General features: G+C 36.3%; 1 protein-coding gene across 8 annotated transcripts in view; it reads right to left on the bottom strand.

Annotated features, from left to right (window-relative positions):
- adgrb3 (adhesion G protein-coupled receptor B3) overlaps positions 1–17,856 on the bottom strand; it is a 106,106-nt gene that overhangs the window by 47,193 nt on the left and 41,057 nt on the right. For 6 of the 8 annotated variants that reach the window (XM_042010294.1, XM_042010296.1, XM_042010293.1 and 3 more), the window contains exons 3-6: positions 8,855–8,965; positions 6,173–6,334; positions 2,073–2,237; positions 1,126–1,290 (exon numbers count right to left, since the gene is read on the bottom strand). The exons of 1 other annotated variant lie outside the window; for it this stretch is intronic. In XM_042010294.1, coding sequence (XP_041866228.1) covers positions 1,126–1,290; positions 2,073–2,237; positions 6,173–6,334; positions 8,855–8,965 — 603 coding nt within the window. The remainder of the gene's footprint in view (positions 1–1,125; positions 1,291–2,072; positions 2,238–6,172; positions 6,335–8,854; positions 8,966–17,856) is intronic. One more of the 8 variants, XM_042010295.1, reaches the window with a different exon arrangement.

Here is a 17,856-nt window from a genome sequence, read left to right as displayed (position 1 = left end):
CGGCAGATACTGATGCCTTTGCTCACACCAGAGCAGCTGATTCCTCATGTGTTTCAAAGAGCTCATTGTGCCAGCAGTTCAACAGTAATACTTTCAATTTCAAAAACACATTATTCTCATTTGAAATCCTGCATGGGTCTTTTTTGCAGCTATTTGGCACATTTTGACTTTAATCAAATTTTTTCAAATAATTCTCTTTTAGGATATTAAATTATTCAAACACTTATTGGTCTATTTCTGAAAGATGCAATGATTTTAGCTAAAAGTCTGTCTGGGTTGTTCTTCAAGCCATTACAGACATTGTGCTGACTTATTAAATGATGGCTTAGTTTGTGTTGTCTAACTAATGTTTGATGTTCCCTCTTGGAGACAGATGAGAATTGCTAAATAGGTAGGGCTCATTAAATGAATAAATTGTATAATGTATAATCTCGCTATGAGGCAAACAACAGCATCTCCTTCTTCATCATAATTAGCACAAATCAAAATTATGCCTTTACAAGCTTTTATTGCTCATTTTGGGGTCAAAAAGAGCACAAAGTTTGCTCTCAACATTTGGAGTGACTTTTCACACACACACATACACACACCAGCAAAATACAGTGAAAAAAAAACATGGTGTTTTACTCAGCTGCACAAAAATTGCATCAAGAGATTATGAGAGTGCTCAGACCATTTATATGATCAGACAATTCAAAGCCTGATCGAGACCATTAAGCTGACGTCTTTGAGCTTCTAGTACATCTGTGATGTTGACAGACAGTTTGGGCAGCAAAACCTGAATTATGTGAAAGGCATATAGAATATCTAACCGGATTTTTAAAATCCAATTGATAGAGCATGGTCTTAAACATAATTCTTGATTCCTACAACAGAGCTTTGATTCCTGCTATGAGGGGTTTTAGTAAGAAAGAAAAAGAGTGTGCAAGCTCAGTAACATCTGGCTCAATATTCAATCAGAACTCAATAGTAGTAATCATGGCATTTCTTGATGAGTACAACTGTAATTATAGGAATATAAAATGCCCCCCCCCCCCCACACTTCTCTATCTCTCTCTGATTTAAATCATGAGTTCTACTTTAGAGATGAAAGCTTATATAGAATTAAGAGGCTCAGGATTTTACCTGTGCAGTCAGGATTATGGCACTCTCTGCTTTCTGCCCAGTGACCGCGACATTCAGATCCCCCATGGGCGGCTGCTGAGCACTGCCTGGTCCTCTGCTGAGTGCCATTGGCACAGGTCACCGAGCAATCGCTCCAAGAGCTCCACTCCTGCCACTGTCCGTCCACTGAGGCACCAACCACAACCCAACAAGCACGTCCCAAGTGAAGGGAAAAAGAGGGCAAACAGAAACGGGAGGAGATATTCAGATTTCTATTCTCTCTTAGATTCAAAGCCAATAAAACAGATGTTAACTGGAGGGCAAAATATTACATGGGTGTTTGTCTATTTTAAAGAAATGTGCTGCATCTGGGTTTTTGCTTGATTTCTTTGCACAGGCTAGCATTTTCTAAAATTAGCCAAAGGCTAAAGGATAATTAGGTGTAAAAAATGGGTTTGGTAAAGTATCTTCATATTACGATTTATGTTAAGAAAATGTCAAAGACATTCACAACCTACGTTAGTTGTCTCTTTAACTTGGCATAAAGAGAGCACCTCTGGATTGAATGGTTTTTACTGAGTCTGCTACCAGAGCTCTGCTAACATTTACTATGTAGAAAAATTCATCATCACTAATCTGCTTACCATTCACAGGCAATCGCAGGTAAGTGATTTTGATGTCAGTATTACTCTCAACAGGCTTTCCTAAACTGCATTAGTGTGCAAGGAAAATTACTTTAAATGCACCACGAAAGCCTGCATTTGTTAAAATTTCTACTTACCTTTGCAGTACTGTATTGATTATTGATTGCATGGCTCTTTCCAAGATAAAGTTCAAGCTTTCTGAGGAACTGATCTTTTAAAATGAGTTAATCTCCAGAACTTAACAACCCTTTCATCTTCAAATCTTGAGAAATAATTGTTAATATTGCTAGCATGAATAGATTTATGTAGCAGACAAGATGATACCTGGGCATAGGGCTATGTTGCAAAGCTTAGTCTGGGTCTCAGGTCCATCACAGGCCCTGCCTCCATGCTGGGGAGGAGCACACATCCTAGTCCTAGTGCGGTGACCTCGGCCACACGTGAATGAGCACAGACTCCACGGTGACCACTCTTCCCATACACCGTGTACTGCGGGCACAGAAAAGGCGTCAGGCCTTATCAACGTCTCTGTTACCGTCATAGCATAAATAAACCCCACACAAACCGCATTGAGCCATAAAATAAAACAAAATCAATCAAAATATTTAGCAACATGTAAGATAAAGACTGAACACACAGAGTGGGATTTCACTAAGTCTCAGCCATAGGCTTTTATCAGCACATTTATCACAAAAAATGACAATAAAGGACTATAATTTTTTTTTATGTCAATATCCAAGACTTTTCTTTCCACTTAATTGTAAACAACAGCTGTTGAAAGGCATGATTCTCATTACATCTTGGTTTATGTGAAGATTCAGCTCATTTCTGGCTAACAGATGGTGACTTTTCATGGAACTGCAGAGGATATTTGCCATTGCCTCAAAGTTTTACATTAGAGAAGAAAATATGAAACCTGAGAGGCAGGCAGAAGTGAGACACTTCCTGTTTCGCCTGGCACTTGTAGAGATGAAACAGACGCCTTTCGAAATGTAAACGATTAGTCCCAGATTAAATTTCCATAGGAGCAGTTGACTTCTTAATTAAATCAATAATGAGCATTTAGTGACAGAGTTAAGTACCAGAATTTATTTTAGAAGAATGACATTTGTATGAAAAAGGAGCAGTGTGTTTGTGCTAGGAGTATGCAGCAGATATATGCCCTGCACAAAACACATCATAGTTATTATTCTTTCATAATTATCTATGCCTGGAACAATGGAAATGATGCAGTTAAACATGTTCTGTTAATTTTTTAGGGATTTCATCAGCAAGTAACAGAATAAATGATAAAATTTATGGAAATTGGAGGTAGAAACAGGTCTACCTGTTGGTCTTTTACCATCTTTTAATGGCAAACAGGGCTTAAGACATTAGAAATCAGTCTGCCTACTTTGCCTACAGGGAGTTGATAATTCCTCCTCACAAGGGCTACTTTCCACAGCCTGTGGCCTGAATTAAAGTTCATTTAGTACAATATTTGGGTCTAGTTGAATCTCAGGATCAAGTCTGTGGTCCACCATGAGGCAAAATAAGGTCTGTCCCAGCCTCTGCCTGCAGGCGCTGCTTTGATGCTCTTTGCTAAGTGTCCCGTGGTGGTTGAAGCGTTTACTTTGATAATTTAGGGTTCAAGGCTGGCAGCTAGCTGATGGAAAGGGACTGTGCTTCTTTGTGTGTTTCTTTCTCTGAACTACAGCCATAATTATGGCCACGAGCAATCATAGTGTGCTGCTAGAAGTTAAATTCTTGAACCAGCACAAGAACTTGGACAGTATTTGCACCGACAGAAAATGCTGTTGGTTTTTTGTAAAATAGGATTTGATTGGCTTTTTAAGCCGTCCAGTATGGTTTTGAGTTTCAAGTGTGTTATTTTATTTAATTTCTTCTGTTTATTTCCATGTTGCATTTCTCTAATTACCATGATTTTTATCACCTTTGCTGATGGTAAAGATAACATACCACATCATGCACACCATTCCCAATATTTAGCTGTAATTAAGTAGGTGTTTATTAACTGGATAGAATTAAATCAAAAGAAACGAAAAAGAAACTTTTAATTTAGGGGGGAAAAAAATTATCAAAATTATTCCCTGCATGAGTTTTAGGATAGCTTATATGCTTAACATACAAAACCAACAAATTTAACCTCCAAACATCAGCCACAGGCTTAAATAGCTAAGTGACTCCATATCGTTACACCATAACCACAGACCTATAAAACACCGAGAGAATGAGGCAAACCTTTGTCCCTTGTGCGCAGTGATACTCCTGCAGTGAGAAAAGCGTTGTCGGAAAAACGTTTCTGCGCATGCTCAGTCAAGTCAGCGTTGCGCTGCTAATACCAGCTACGATGTACTAAACTAGCTGTCTGCACTCTGATACTCCAGCTCACAGGTGAGTCTCAAACATGTTTTTATTGATTGATTGATTGGTTGATTGATTGTATTTATATGGCAACAACTCCAACACCAACTTTTCCAAACCTCACTCCGTGCGATGGATGCTACTGAATAAAATCAAATAAATTTAGTCAGGCGGCCACGTTTAAACATTTAGAACCATTTAATAGGATGGAATTATAAAAATACACTGATTGGCATGTTGGCTAAATCTTTGCTCTCCCTGGTATTACCTAATATCTGAGAGATCTAATAAAGAAAACAAAAATAATAAACTGATAAATTAGGGACTTCTTTTAACAGAAGAATATGCTGCCATGTGACTCCAACGTGCTTTAATCTGTGCTCTCGTCTTAATCCAGCATTTGTCTGTGAGCACTATGTAAATCTAACATGGAGGAAATGTCAGATATAATTGAAGCTCCTGATCTGTTTTTTCTGAATATAATTTAGTAGGAAGGAAAACATGGGGTTTGCTGGTTGGTTTGGAGAAGATATTTGGTGATTCAAAGATCATCAAACATATATTTTGACAGATGCGTTGGGCTGAGGATGCTAAGGATGGCATCCCAACTTGTGTGAAACCCCCACATTTCCAAAAGCAGGCTTGATGTCACCTTGCAGTGTTCTTAGATGATGTTGCTGTTTTCAGCGATAGTGACAATAAGGTAAGACTGCTTTTATATTGGAGGTGTATTTCGGACATATCATTCCACCCTAGCTTACTACAGACAGCATGACCTGTCAATCAGCCTGTCTGCCTTACAGAAAGTTAAATTTATATGTATACACTGTGTTTTATGTGGCACCATGCCATCTTGGATTTGAGACTAAAGAACATTTGATATGACCAAACTTAAAAACCACTAAACAAATGAGTTGGAGAGATTAAAAAAAAAGAATTAACTCATTTCCTCTGATTAAATTAAAACTTTGTAAATATTTTTATCTTTTGCATTAATATGTAGATTAATATTCAGCATCCACAGTTAGCCGTGAGAACACACATATCTTCAGATATAATGATATATTAAAGAAAATTATTAACTCTTAAAGTAAGAACTGTGCGAAAGGGTGTTTCTCTTGATCTGTTTCTTTTTTTGCTTTCTTGGGAAAAGTGATTTTATCCTGTTTGAGATAATGGTAACAGGCAAAATGGAAAGAGACACAAAAGTACTGTGATTTAAGCTCCTTTAAAATGACTCATCCACTTTCTAGCTGCCAGAGTCCACATCTAGTAAGAGAATGACCCTTTTGAAAACTACCAACTTCCCTCTTACATCTAAAAAGGAAGTATATCACATTAGAGATCAAAACTATTAGAGGATGCAGCTCACAGTGTGTTTCATCAGGTCTGATTACTTATGAGTTTATGATGCTATCAGAGAAAACCTACACTTATGTTACATCAAGATATTTGATAGTGCTAATAAGTACAAAATAATATTACTATTTTTTTTTTTTTTGACTGTGTATACATTTACAAAAATGAAGAAAGATGACAGGGGAGCTTTCTTGTCAGATGCATACAAAGAAACATTAGCACGCCACAGTCACCTGTCAGAAAAGCTTCTGGTGCTGATACCTGACTACCAGTGACTCATCTGCATTGCCATCATGGGTTTAAGAGGAAATGCCTTACAGCTTGTTTGAAGAAATGCTGCCAAGCTATTTTAAAATGCAAGGTTGACCTTCAAGGAAACGATGCTGACGATATCAGTATCTACGGCTCCCCAAGCTCCATGCATATCCACATGTCATGAAACCATGTCAGTGCTGATGAATTGCTTTACAGTTATATGAAATGGAAAACACAAAAGTGACAATGTAGAAAAAAAAAAACAACAATTACTAAGTTACCTCAAAGAAAGAGAACAGATTAATTAAAATAGCTGCAAAAATAATAACAGTACATTCTTCAATAGACACATTCAGAAATTTGTTAAAACAGAGCAACACATTTCCTCCCATTTAAACAACAAAGGAGTAAAACATTAATATTCATAAATCTGCGGCTAACACTACCTGGACAAGGGGCAGTGTTATTGCAAACCCTTGATTCTCTTAAAGGGCCGCTGCAGTGTGTTCCGTATGGTGAGACACATGTTCTTGTTCGCACCTGCGACCCTTGACCGCATGTTACAGAGCATGAGCTCCACTGGGACCACTCCTCTGCACCTGATTCACCTGTGTGGGAGAAGGGTGACACTAGTTATATGCAGCAATATGGTCCTGCGGCAAGGGTGGGGTGGGGCAAAGTGGGCAGGGTTGAGTCAAGTGGGTAGGGGCCGACATGATTTGCCTTGGGTTGAGGTGGGGTCCTTAGGATTTACAAGAGCACTATTATACAGTCTATGCTACCTTTGTGTGATCTTTGATGAATACTCTATTGGCAGCTTAATTTGCTTAACAAGTGATTTCATTTGTATGCAGCACAAGAGTGTTTTTGTGACTGCACTCATCAAGAGTAGTTTAATGAATGATGTTTATAGTGTAGAAGCGGTGTGCAATATAATCAGCCTTTTCACAAGAATTTTCAGCACGTATTTATGCAAAGATCACAGAGAAGGCATAACATTAGGCATCAGGGTTACATCTAGCTGTTTCACCTCAATTAGATAAAATGCATGCGACTTAATGAAACCAAAAAATGAGAAATTCACTATTAAAAAGGAAAACAAAAAACAATTTTTATAGCATGGTGACATGCAAAAAACACAACATCTGCAAAATTAAAATGGAATTTAATGGATGTTAGTTCAGAAAGAGGTCTCAGATGTGAATTCCCCTGCACTGCAGTGATCTCGTTCCCTTGACAACACTGGAGCAAATACTGTGCTTGCCTCCAATTTTTAATATATCCTAACCCTATAACTTAAAAACAATGGAGTAAAATGAGAGAGTTGGCTGATTTCCGTTTTATTTTTTAATTTCGAAATTTGTGAATGTAGCTGAAAGCAGACTGTTTTCAGAACAGTCACGTTTCAGTTGTGAGCGCCCTCAAGGAGACATAACAATTCTTAAGCCACTAAATGAGGATAATTTCAGTTTCCTTGGACTGGGCGTTTGAGTCTATAAAATATTTTTAGCTGGCAGATTTTGCAGTTATTTAACTTTGCATGCAGACTTAATATCATTAAATAACTGAGTAGAGAATTCTGTAGCAGATTAGTAAGGTAATGGACCATGGCTGTCAATTTCAAGATGTATTTTGAGTTAAATAAAGAGATAAATGAAAAATAACTGGGTCTTTCAAGCTTCATGGTCCGAAAGGTACAAAAGAAAAAAAAAAAGCCATGAAAAGTTGACTATTATGACAAGGCAGTGGGATGATTTCCAAAGCCATGATAGCCTGCATGCAAAAGAATAAATCATTTAGTGACAAGTGAGTGGACAATCAAAATTCTTCTTGAGCATAGTCACCGAATAATTGATATTTGATTGTGTCAAACCCTGAGATGAAGCATTACTTTTCTTTGAGGCTTTGTGTGTTACAGAAATAATTTAATACAAAGATGATTTTTTTTCAATTGCAGCTCTGAATACATTTATGTCATTGTAAGTCATGAAATAATATCAAAATTTTAAGCACAATATGTTTTACAGTAGTTTCGCAGGACACACAGATTCAGCCAAATAGGGATCTTAACCCTGCCTTTAATTTTGGAGTTCATAAAATAGACTGAAAGGTGGATCAATTTGTTAAATGAGGCAGTACAGGGAGAGTAAATTGTGTGAGAATGAGAAACAGAAAAGCAGAGCAATGAGACTCGACAGAGAAATAACATACCTACAGCAAATGGAGAGGAGAGATGTTAATGGGTAGATGTTAGTACCAGGATCCATGTATGTAAAGTGTCTCATAAATTAAAATGGCAATGGAAGAAAAGGATTTTTTTTAAACAAGGACAGCATTATAAATGGATAAACACATGAAAAAAAGAAAAAGAAGAAAAGAAACATTTCTCAAAAATAAAAAAATGACTGAAAAAAAAAAGAAATCTCAACAGCAGCTACAAATAAACCCACCCACAGAAAAAAAAACTTACTAACTTCAATAAAGCAAAAATAACTAAAATCAAATTTAAATCAACCAAATAACCATTTTGCTTGAATTTACTTTGACTTGTTTGGTTTGATTTTATTCAAAATTCGCAGATGACAGGCTGTGAAAGCCTTTATGAATTTAGATCATTTCAGTTTTCAATCATTTATTGGATGCTACACTTGATAAAGCCACAAAGCTTCATTTTATCTCTAAGGGCAGCATCTATCAGTTCAACTTTTTCAAAGTGTGTGTTTTATATTTGTCTGAAGGGGTGGGTTTTTTTTTGTTTAATCAAATGACATTTAATTTATCACGCCTTGGAAGAAATGATTAACTACATCAGTCCTCTAGTTTTGAGCTGCTGTTTAATTAATGCTCCATGAATATACTGCGTGAGTAATCCACTTGCCAGCTCACTATGTGACAATAAAACAAACAAACCCACAAAGCCCAATTAGGCTCTAAGTTCAAAGTAAATACTCATACGAAAATGGGAAATCTATTTTCCTTTTTCATGTGTAGAAATAGAGAATGAATAGGAAAAAATAATAATGCAAAACATTTCCACTTAAAAAGTGCAAGTACAAGAGAGAGCATGCATGATGAAATTAAGTTTAGTTAACAAAATATAAAGTAAAGAAACATAACTATTGTATTACCAGTTTGTGCCATAAATTTAGCAGATTCAGCTTGCTCCTGCAGGGCCTTTGTGTCATGAACTGATCTTGGCCGCTGACTTTTTACTGTATGCTCTCCGATCATTCCATATTCTATGGGACAAAATAGAGGTTCATATGAAAGCTAGGCTTAGACATGATCTTAGAACAAAAGCTTATTACATTCTGTTTTCAGGATATTTGAAGCATCTGCAATACATGGCTAGAAACAAAGACCACACAAGATTTTTTTTTATTTTTTTTTTTTCCTTTTCTCTATGTCATAGAACAATGCAACGAATTTTTAAGGATGAGTTGGAAGTATTAATTGAGCTTGAAAGCACAGCGTAGACACATAGCAAACATGCAGATAATTTCACATTGTTTTTTTTTTTTGTTTTTTTTAGACGCTAACACCTTCTTGGACCAGTTCCCTCCCTCCCACCCTCCTGCTCACCTATAAAATAAAAACAAAAATAAATTAAATTAAAAATGTGTAAGCCATCAGAAAGCCACAGAGGAGGGGGGTCATGGACATAACATGCTATTGATCCACGGTTTTCTCAATAAATTCTCATCTTTGTGTCATTTCTTTTTGATTGACCAAGCTCAAAATATTGTCAGCCTTATACAAATGTATTCTGAGCTGTATACATTACAATGCATGTCCTCTTTGTTTCCCATACAGGAACAAAGACACAATGGTTACAGTGCTCCGACACTGAGAAAAGTGATGCTGGAAATTTTGCATTTTGAATTTGCACCAGCTGTTTGAAGTAAATCCAACACACTAATCAATATTTTACTTAAATAGCTTTTGCAAGTTATTATTTTTAAAGCACTTTTTTTCATTTAAAACTAGCATTACTTTTGTCAGTGTGGGCCTAATGAGGTGATTTTTATCATTTGCTAATTGGCAATGCAGGTAATGCATTAACAACAGATTCACACATAACTTATGTTAGTACATTAGACAATACAATGCATCAGCCAGTGATGGAGATGTTTAAATCATCATTTCTAATTTAATTGGTTGCCTGAATCTGACCAACCTCTTTCATTTCAATGGATCCCATCAAATGCACAGATTTCTGTTGCACAGAAAGCTAAAGATTTTTACGACTAATTATCCCCTCACATCAACAAAAAGCCAGTTTTGTGATCCTCTCATCAGACAAGTGGCATTCACCAAGTTGCATCAACAAATATGTTTCATAATTAGATAAAAAAATATATATATATATATATATATATATATATATATAAAATCAGCACAAAATGTGACTGAGTGTTCGGCTACATTTAAACATCACTTCCCTGTGTAGCATTAAGAAAACCATGTTTGTGTTTGAATATTAAGAGGATATAATGAAAGGAGGGACAGCCGCCAGGTAGAACCAAACATTGCAGCCTTTTTTATGCTGATTGGGATCTTTAGGACTGTGACTACACAACGTAACAAGCTTCAAAAGCATGTTCAAAGGTCTTTATCTGATTTGATTTCACCTGCAGCTGTTTTGCTGAAATTAAGCTGAAAGCAATGTCTGAACTTCTATGCTGGACAAAGAATATGCAGGTACACTGATGGTTGGACAAACAGAGGGAAGTTAATCTAATGCTCAGCTCTGACAGGCTAAAAATAATGTGATGTATTATTTCCTACTGTGTGCCCCGTGGTTTCTTAAACCCATTGTTCTTTTTGCTAAATTTTCTGATTTAGTCAGCCTGAATGTTTCAACCTTTGCAGGAAATCACACACACACACACACACACACACACACACACACACACACACACACACACACACGTTTCTTATTTTAATTTATACAAATTAAATTAATCACATAGTAACCTCTAGATGTGAACAATCATAAAGACCTGGTGGTTCACTGCAGGGAAACATGCCAGTATATCTTATTACACATTAGGGACACTGAAACAAATATATTTTAAAGAATAACAAAGTATACATGTGACAGTTGGAGGACTAATGAAAGATTAAGTCCTGAGATATTTAACTAGGAAAATTTAATATACATCCCTAGACTGGTGTTGATAGACCCACTGATGTTCGCCTTGTGTTTTACTGTAGTTTATATTTTATTTCCCTGCATTGTTCACTTAGGTTTCAGTTGGACTGGAGCGACTGGTTGCCAACTTGAGCCTACCCCTATTAAGAAAAGGCAGCATCCAAGTGTGATTAATGAAAGTTAGTAATGAATTGTGAGGCGGGACTTACAATTATTTACAAAAATAACATGTAAAGTCCACATTCAAAGGTATAGGGTTATTTTCAGAGTTCACCAGTGAAAATGGATTTGAGTCTCATGTTGAACTTTTGCTTTTTGGCTTTTGTTCTGCAGTCACACAGAATTTTGACCCAAGACACAAAGAGTACAAATAAAGGTCATGGTTTAGGTTTTAAACAAAAAGCCCTTTTGTGATGTTGTCTATGTAGTGAATAAGACATTAGATTGGCAACATGAAGACAAATGTAATTCTGACATATGTGTAATGCACTTTGGCATGGTGTGATTTCCTTAGTTTGTTTTACAGTACTTGTTTTATAGAAGCTAAAATTCAATGTTAACACTACGTAAATATGTGCAAATGTATGTGTATATGTGGGAATAAATATATAATTACTTGCTTCTGCAAAGAATTGATCAACTCATTCTATTAAAGTGACATTAGTCCTGAAGTCAGCCTCACCTAATTAATCACAGCACATTGTGATGAAACTACAACAAAATCATTGCAATTTGTAATTAAGTCTGGTGTCAGTAAGGTACCTCAATGGTAAACAGTTATAGTGTATTAATCAAACTTCACTCATTTTTAAATGTGATTTTTTTTTATTATTGTGGATTCATCATTTCATGACTGATATTTGAGTAATTATATCCAAATCAGTCTGGACACGGGCTTATTAAAAAAAAGTTCAATCTGCTGATACACAAATTAGAACTCTGTAATGCAGTCCTTGATGTGTCTATGTTTTAACTCAATGAGACTGGAGTCTCTTTTGTTGCCAAAAATCCAAGATGTTTATCCTATCATTGTGTTTCAGAAAGCCTCGAGTAAAATGAAAAAGAGCACAATGTCAAAACACAAAACCAGAAAACTACTGAGAAAAAGCTTAATTGAACTACCAGGATTGTATTCAAGCCTGTGGCCATGTAGCAGTAAAACATGAGAGAAAAACCAGAATTTTAATAACTGGAGGGATAAGCTTTTGTCATTTGTCAAAGCAGCCAAAAAAACAATGTGTCTTCAGAGTATTGCAAGTCGGGAAGCGCAGATGATGCATTTAGTGTGTCATTACTTAGAAACAGCTCTACTGCTTTTGGCCAGAATTCAGAACTTAGAGACGGTATGCTTTAGAGAAAATTAAGTTTAAGATTTATGAGGTGTCTGTCATTCAGTCAGTACTAAAGGGAGAACTTATTATTGATATCCATCAACCATCATGCTTCAACAACAAAGGAGGAGACAATCCCAACCGGAGAAATCCATCACTGAAACCTTCCTTTCTTTTTGTGCAATATGTGATTTATTCACTTTGTTGTGCTTACACATTATCTCGCAGCCATGCATTGTTGGCAAGGAAAGTGTTTTGGGGCTTTTAAAAATGAGAAGTTCCAGTCTCCATTAAATTTCACAATTGATCAAATTCAGGAATAGTGGTGTTGCTTTCCATTAGTACACATTAATGGAATATATGTGAAATACATTTGCTTAAAATAGCAAGCCCACCAACAGTTACCATCTTTTCATCCCCAAGAGGCTTTTTAATACTAAACTAAGGCCACGACAGTTTTTAAATGCAGACCTCAATTAGTTTATTTACATTTTTTTAAAAGAATGAAATTTGGAATAACTGAGGAAGCAGTTTACATTTTTATTGAAGAACTCACTAAAATAAGATAGTGTGTCTTGCAGAATATATACATAATATGATAGAAATGCTATCAGTGAAGCCACCATTAACATAATAGGCTGGATATTTTCTATTTAGATAGAAATACAAAAACAAATTGTACATGGGCAGGCAGTATTGCACATAAACTATGTACCTGCTTAATATTTGGGAAATACTGTAATGCAAATTGCCATTGCCACCATTAAACTGCAATATTCATTATTTATTATTTCAATATTTTCCCTTTTCAATGCATTGCCCTTTACATAAAATTTCAAACTCAGACAATAATTGAGGTGCTATTAGAGAGCACAGTCCTTTGCCAAGGCCAAGGCCAATGCACTGTCTCACGGTTTGACAGTTTTAAAGGAAGTTATCTGGTTCAGCTCCATTATCCAAGCACCACCTCTCCACCAAGTTTAAAAAAAATGGGTTTTGTAATTTATTGCTGACAAACAAATAACTTAAAAAGTATTGAAGTCGGAGAGCGTCAGTGGAAGACTTAACACACTTTTTTGACTCTCAGTAGAGACACTTGAGCAACAACGTCCTGTCACTTTCAACTAATCTGTCTTGTGGTGATAATTATTTAAACTAGGTGGTTAAAAAAACAAAACAAAAAACAAAAAAAAAAAAACAGAATTAATAGAAAGTTTAAGCATAGACAGCTTTTGCTGCACCATGAGTTTAAAGTGGCAGCCTTTTTACCTTCTTGCTAGGGATTATCAACAAATCAGGTGAGCAATAAAGAGGCTGGAAATGAGATCAGGCTATTTTCAACAAAAATCCCTTCATTTCTGCTTTAAGAAGCTGAAACGAAGGGGCTTATCTCTTGAGTCAGACTGCTTTATAAGTTGATCTTACTGTAGATATGTCTGGCCACTTAAAGGAAAAAACAAAAACAAAAACAAAACAAACAAACAAACAAAAAAAAACTATCTATCCGCTAGTTAATGCCAAAACCATATAAAAGTCTCTGACTATAACATAAAAAAGGTGTTCTGATTACAGTGATGCAGCTGCGATACCTTACTTATCTCTGGGCTGTAACCTCTGCACATGACAGGGTTAGAACAGAGGCTCAAAATTCTCAGCAGAATTGTAATTGCGTATGGTGTAGCCCACACAGGCCATCAACACAATGGCAAAGGTGTCCAAACATGGATCATACTGGACTGTATTTTCCTCCCCATGCCAAACTAGGATGTGACCCTGATTTGGTAGGTTGAAAGCTTTTCTGGCTCATCAAAGCTCACTGAAGCTTTCTTCTGATTATTGACAATATTTACAGAGATAATCATGCATGATTTTACTAATGTACCGCTATTAAGTATATGAAGTAAAATCAAATATTAAAGTTTCCATTGATCCACTGACAGTGATCGCCTCAGCTGCAGAGAATCCAGTAGTAGACATTTTCCAGGTTCCTCTTCACTGTGTGGACACGTTCCATGTGTAATTTTATTGAAAGGCAGTAAAAACCAGCCCCATGTCCAATGACTGATGTGTCTAACCTTGCATGAAATGAGCCTTTACTCAGAATCCCGTATGAGTAGCTTCTATCAGGGGTGCTTCACTTACTGCCCTCCATGCATTCCTGACTGACTGACTGACTGGCACAAATGCAGGTTTTAATGAGAGGTACTTCATTGTCACAGCACTCTGAAAAGAGTAAGTACCTTAAAATAAAGACAACAGTCCATGTAGTCAAGGAAGAGAAATATCCCCCTCCACCACCACCACCACCACCATTTGCACATCTTTGATCCATTACTCAACACTCAAGCAAAGCTGAGAAATTTTGGTAAATTCTAGCTCATTAATAACAATGAAAGCAGAAAACAATTCCTGACTTTAACGACAGAAAAGGATAAAAAAATAAGCCACCAACAGAGCTTTTCAAATGCTTAACTTCAACATTAATATGGAAAAGGATTAGCAAATCTTTTTTTTCTATTTATTTTTTATGACTTCATAGTTTTTCTTAGTAATAAGCATAACTATAGTTGAGATGGCTTAATGTTTTTTTATGTTGTTTTTACCCGATTAAAAGGTACAAGTACAAGGTCATATGAAGCGATATGTGGGTACTAATCTACTGTCACGTATATGTTTTTATGTTGTTGTGCTTATCGATGCGAACTGAGACAGCTGTTAAACGAATTGCCCATTTGGGATAAATAAAGTTTTCTGAACTGAGCTGTACTAAAAAAAAAAAAAAACAACTCATTATAGTGGAAATCAATAAGGAAATCAATCATAATACCTAAAAGTATAAAAAGTTTTTAAAAATCATCAAATGTGCACTCATTTTAAGTGTGGATTGTATTTCTATGTTTAAATAATATTAGATGCTTGTCTGTGTTAAAAATGATAAATATGACTGACGTCTTATGACTGACTGAGTCTTAGGTGTTTGTCCACCAGTCTACTTAGGTGTTATAAAGATATCTCCTTACCACTATTATGCAAAACCCTTACTATTGGTGGGACCATATGCTTTAGCCAGTGTAAAAAAAAATGCAATTAGTCCCTCATTAAGAAAATGAGGGGGTTGCACGGATTCAGATACAAATTACAAATTGTCCTCTGAGACATACAATTATCCATCATATTCCTTCTGCCATCTGTTTGCTTCCTGTTGACTCTCCTAATGACTGAGATTGAAGCCAAATTAGAATTCTGTGCAACTGCTTCTGCACCTCATTGAAAAAGTCATGTGAACTCACCTAAAATCAGAGGGAGTGTGGTGAGACAAGTGCTCAGAAAACTCTATCCTAAGAAAGGACGATATATTTTAGTATTACCAATGTGTAGGCAAATGAGTGGCTATGGAGTTACAGTGATCATTTACAGCACAATGTTAAATTACAAGGTTATTGAGCAGTACCTCACAAAGCAACCTAGATGGAGCTCTGACGTTATCAAAGCACTGCATCAAGAAGCCCTGTTGCTGGGTGCTGTGAGCAGATCATTCCTCCTCTTTTTCCTTTCACTTCAGGGAACAGGCTTCAGCAGTCTGTTTTCAAATCATTCCAACTCAACCAAACATGTATACTGTTAAAAGCCACAGTGTCAGAACAGATTCAACGGTCTAAACATTAGATTGAATTATGCTCCCACTACAAGCATTCCGCAAAAAAGCACCATCAACATAACTGAGGCTGAAAGCAAATACTTGCTTTTCAGTACCTGGAAAAATGACTAATTTTTGCTCCAAAAGGAGAGGGAATAAAATGAATGCAAACAGCAACAAATAAAGATACTAATTTTCTTATCATCTAGTCTTGTATTCAGTTTTCATTTCAGAATCATGAGGCTATCACAAAATGAATTTGCCTTTTGGGCATTTTAAAGTGAAAGCAATGTCAAGATTGCTGCTCATAACTTGTAAAATCACCAGCCTTTTCTAAAAGCCGATGCTGCTGAACCACCCGTGACTAAAAGTGGGGCTGCTGCAGGGACACAAACTGAAAGGACTACTGTGCACTGACAGAAACAAGGATGGAAGCGGATTACTAATGAAACCATTTCACAGAGAGTCAGGTTATGTGAATGGTATAAAAACAGTATTTTGCACACTTTTTGAGATGTTTTTAAATCTGAAGTAGTTCAACATTTAATGGAGTATTCTTCTGTAGGTTTTTCCCAATTGAAACAAAATATTTATTCATTTTTATCAGCAGGTAAAAATGAGTAACTATTATCTGCAGATAGATATGTTTAGCTACAATGCTCCTGCTAAGGGACATTGGAAAACTATGGCAGCAACTCTTGGCATGGGTATAGAAAAACACTACCCCAGCAGACAACCTGACAGTCACATGCACTGCCAAGCTCAACGCCACCATGCCAAGCAATGCATCTGTCAAGTGAGAAACATGACACATTTTTTAGCACCTTTGTGACTGCAGCCAATTTTCAAAGAGCATACCTTGTCCTTTTCTAGACCATTTTGCTTGGCATACCAAATAGTGACCTTCTATTTAATAGAGTCATGGTTTGACGTCCATGGAAATCCCTCACAAATAAATGGAAAATGATACACCTAAGAAATTAAATGAACAAAACACAATATGGACTATGTTACCATGGCGACAAATGTGGTTGGATGACCATATTTTGTAGCAAGATAAATCATTTCCTACAGCCTCTAATGAGACTTTCATAATTCATGCTGTCAGCTTTTCCACAGCACCAATCATGTCGGATCCTTTTGCAGTGGTAAGACCCACTGCTTCAGACTGCCACCCTGCATCTATCAGCACAAGGAACATTGTGTCATATGCAAGTTAGTCATGAGGAAGATGCCTGCAACATGCCCTGTCTTGGCTCATTGGCTAAGCTCATGTTAAACCAAATAAGCTTTCCAAAATAATTACAAGGACACAGACGCGCTGCTGAAATGTCCTCAGACAAGTTAGAGCACAACAACGGCCCAAAAGAATTGTCCTTTAATGGATTCTGATGCCTAGTCTAGGAGCATGAGAACGATCATGGTTGTTAGAAGCTTCAGAGAGACACACGACTGCAATGCAGTGTAATAACTGTTTGTATTCCTCTGACTATGCTCATATACTATTTAGACAGCATTCATTTAACTTGATTATTACCCTGTCAGTGAATTTCATATTTACTTTTTATCCTCAAAACAGCTTTTTACCAAATGATGGTTCTATTTGCTAATTTCTCATTCACTGTTGTGATTTAAGTATTGTATTTGTTTACCTTAACAAAACTCAAAGAAAGTGCATTGTTTAGACCTGTATTGTGGACTTTTTTTTTCATTTTATTTTATTGCTGCTAGCACTGCATTGATTAAATCTTTGCTTAATTCTGAGCAATGAAAGGTGAAATCCTGTGATCTTTAAATGATTTTCTTCTCAAGTAAGGTTTCCCTTCATGCAATTTTCCTTTCTTTATTTAGACTGTTGAGTGCTGAGGGAGAAAGAGAACTGAAAACATAGGAGAGAATTCTCTGCAGGGATTCAGTCCCTGGACATGAGGAGCATTTAGTTTAAAAGACTGATAACCTCTGGAAACTGGAATATTCCAGTGACTGACCCACTACACAAAGACTATA

This window comes from Melanotaenia boesemani, chromosome 16, assembly GCF_017639745.1.
Source record: "Melanotaenia boesemani isolate fMelBoe1 chromosome 16, fMelBoe1.pri, whole genome shotgun sequence".
NCBI lineage: Eukaryota > Metazoa > Chordata > Actinopteri > Atheriniformes > Melanotaeniidae > Melanotaenia > Melanotaenia boesemani.
This window is presented reverse-complemented; position numbering and strand designations above follow the sequence as displayed.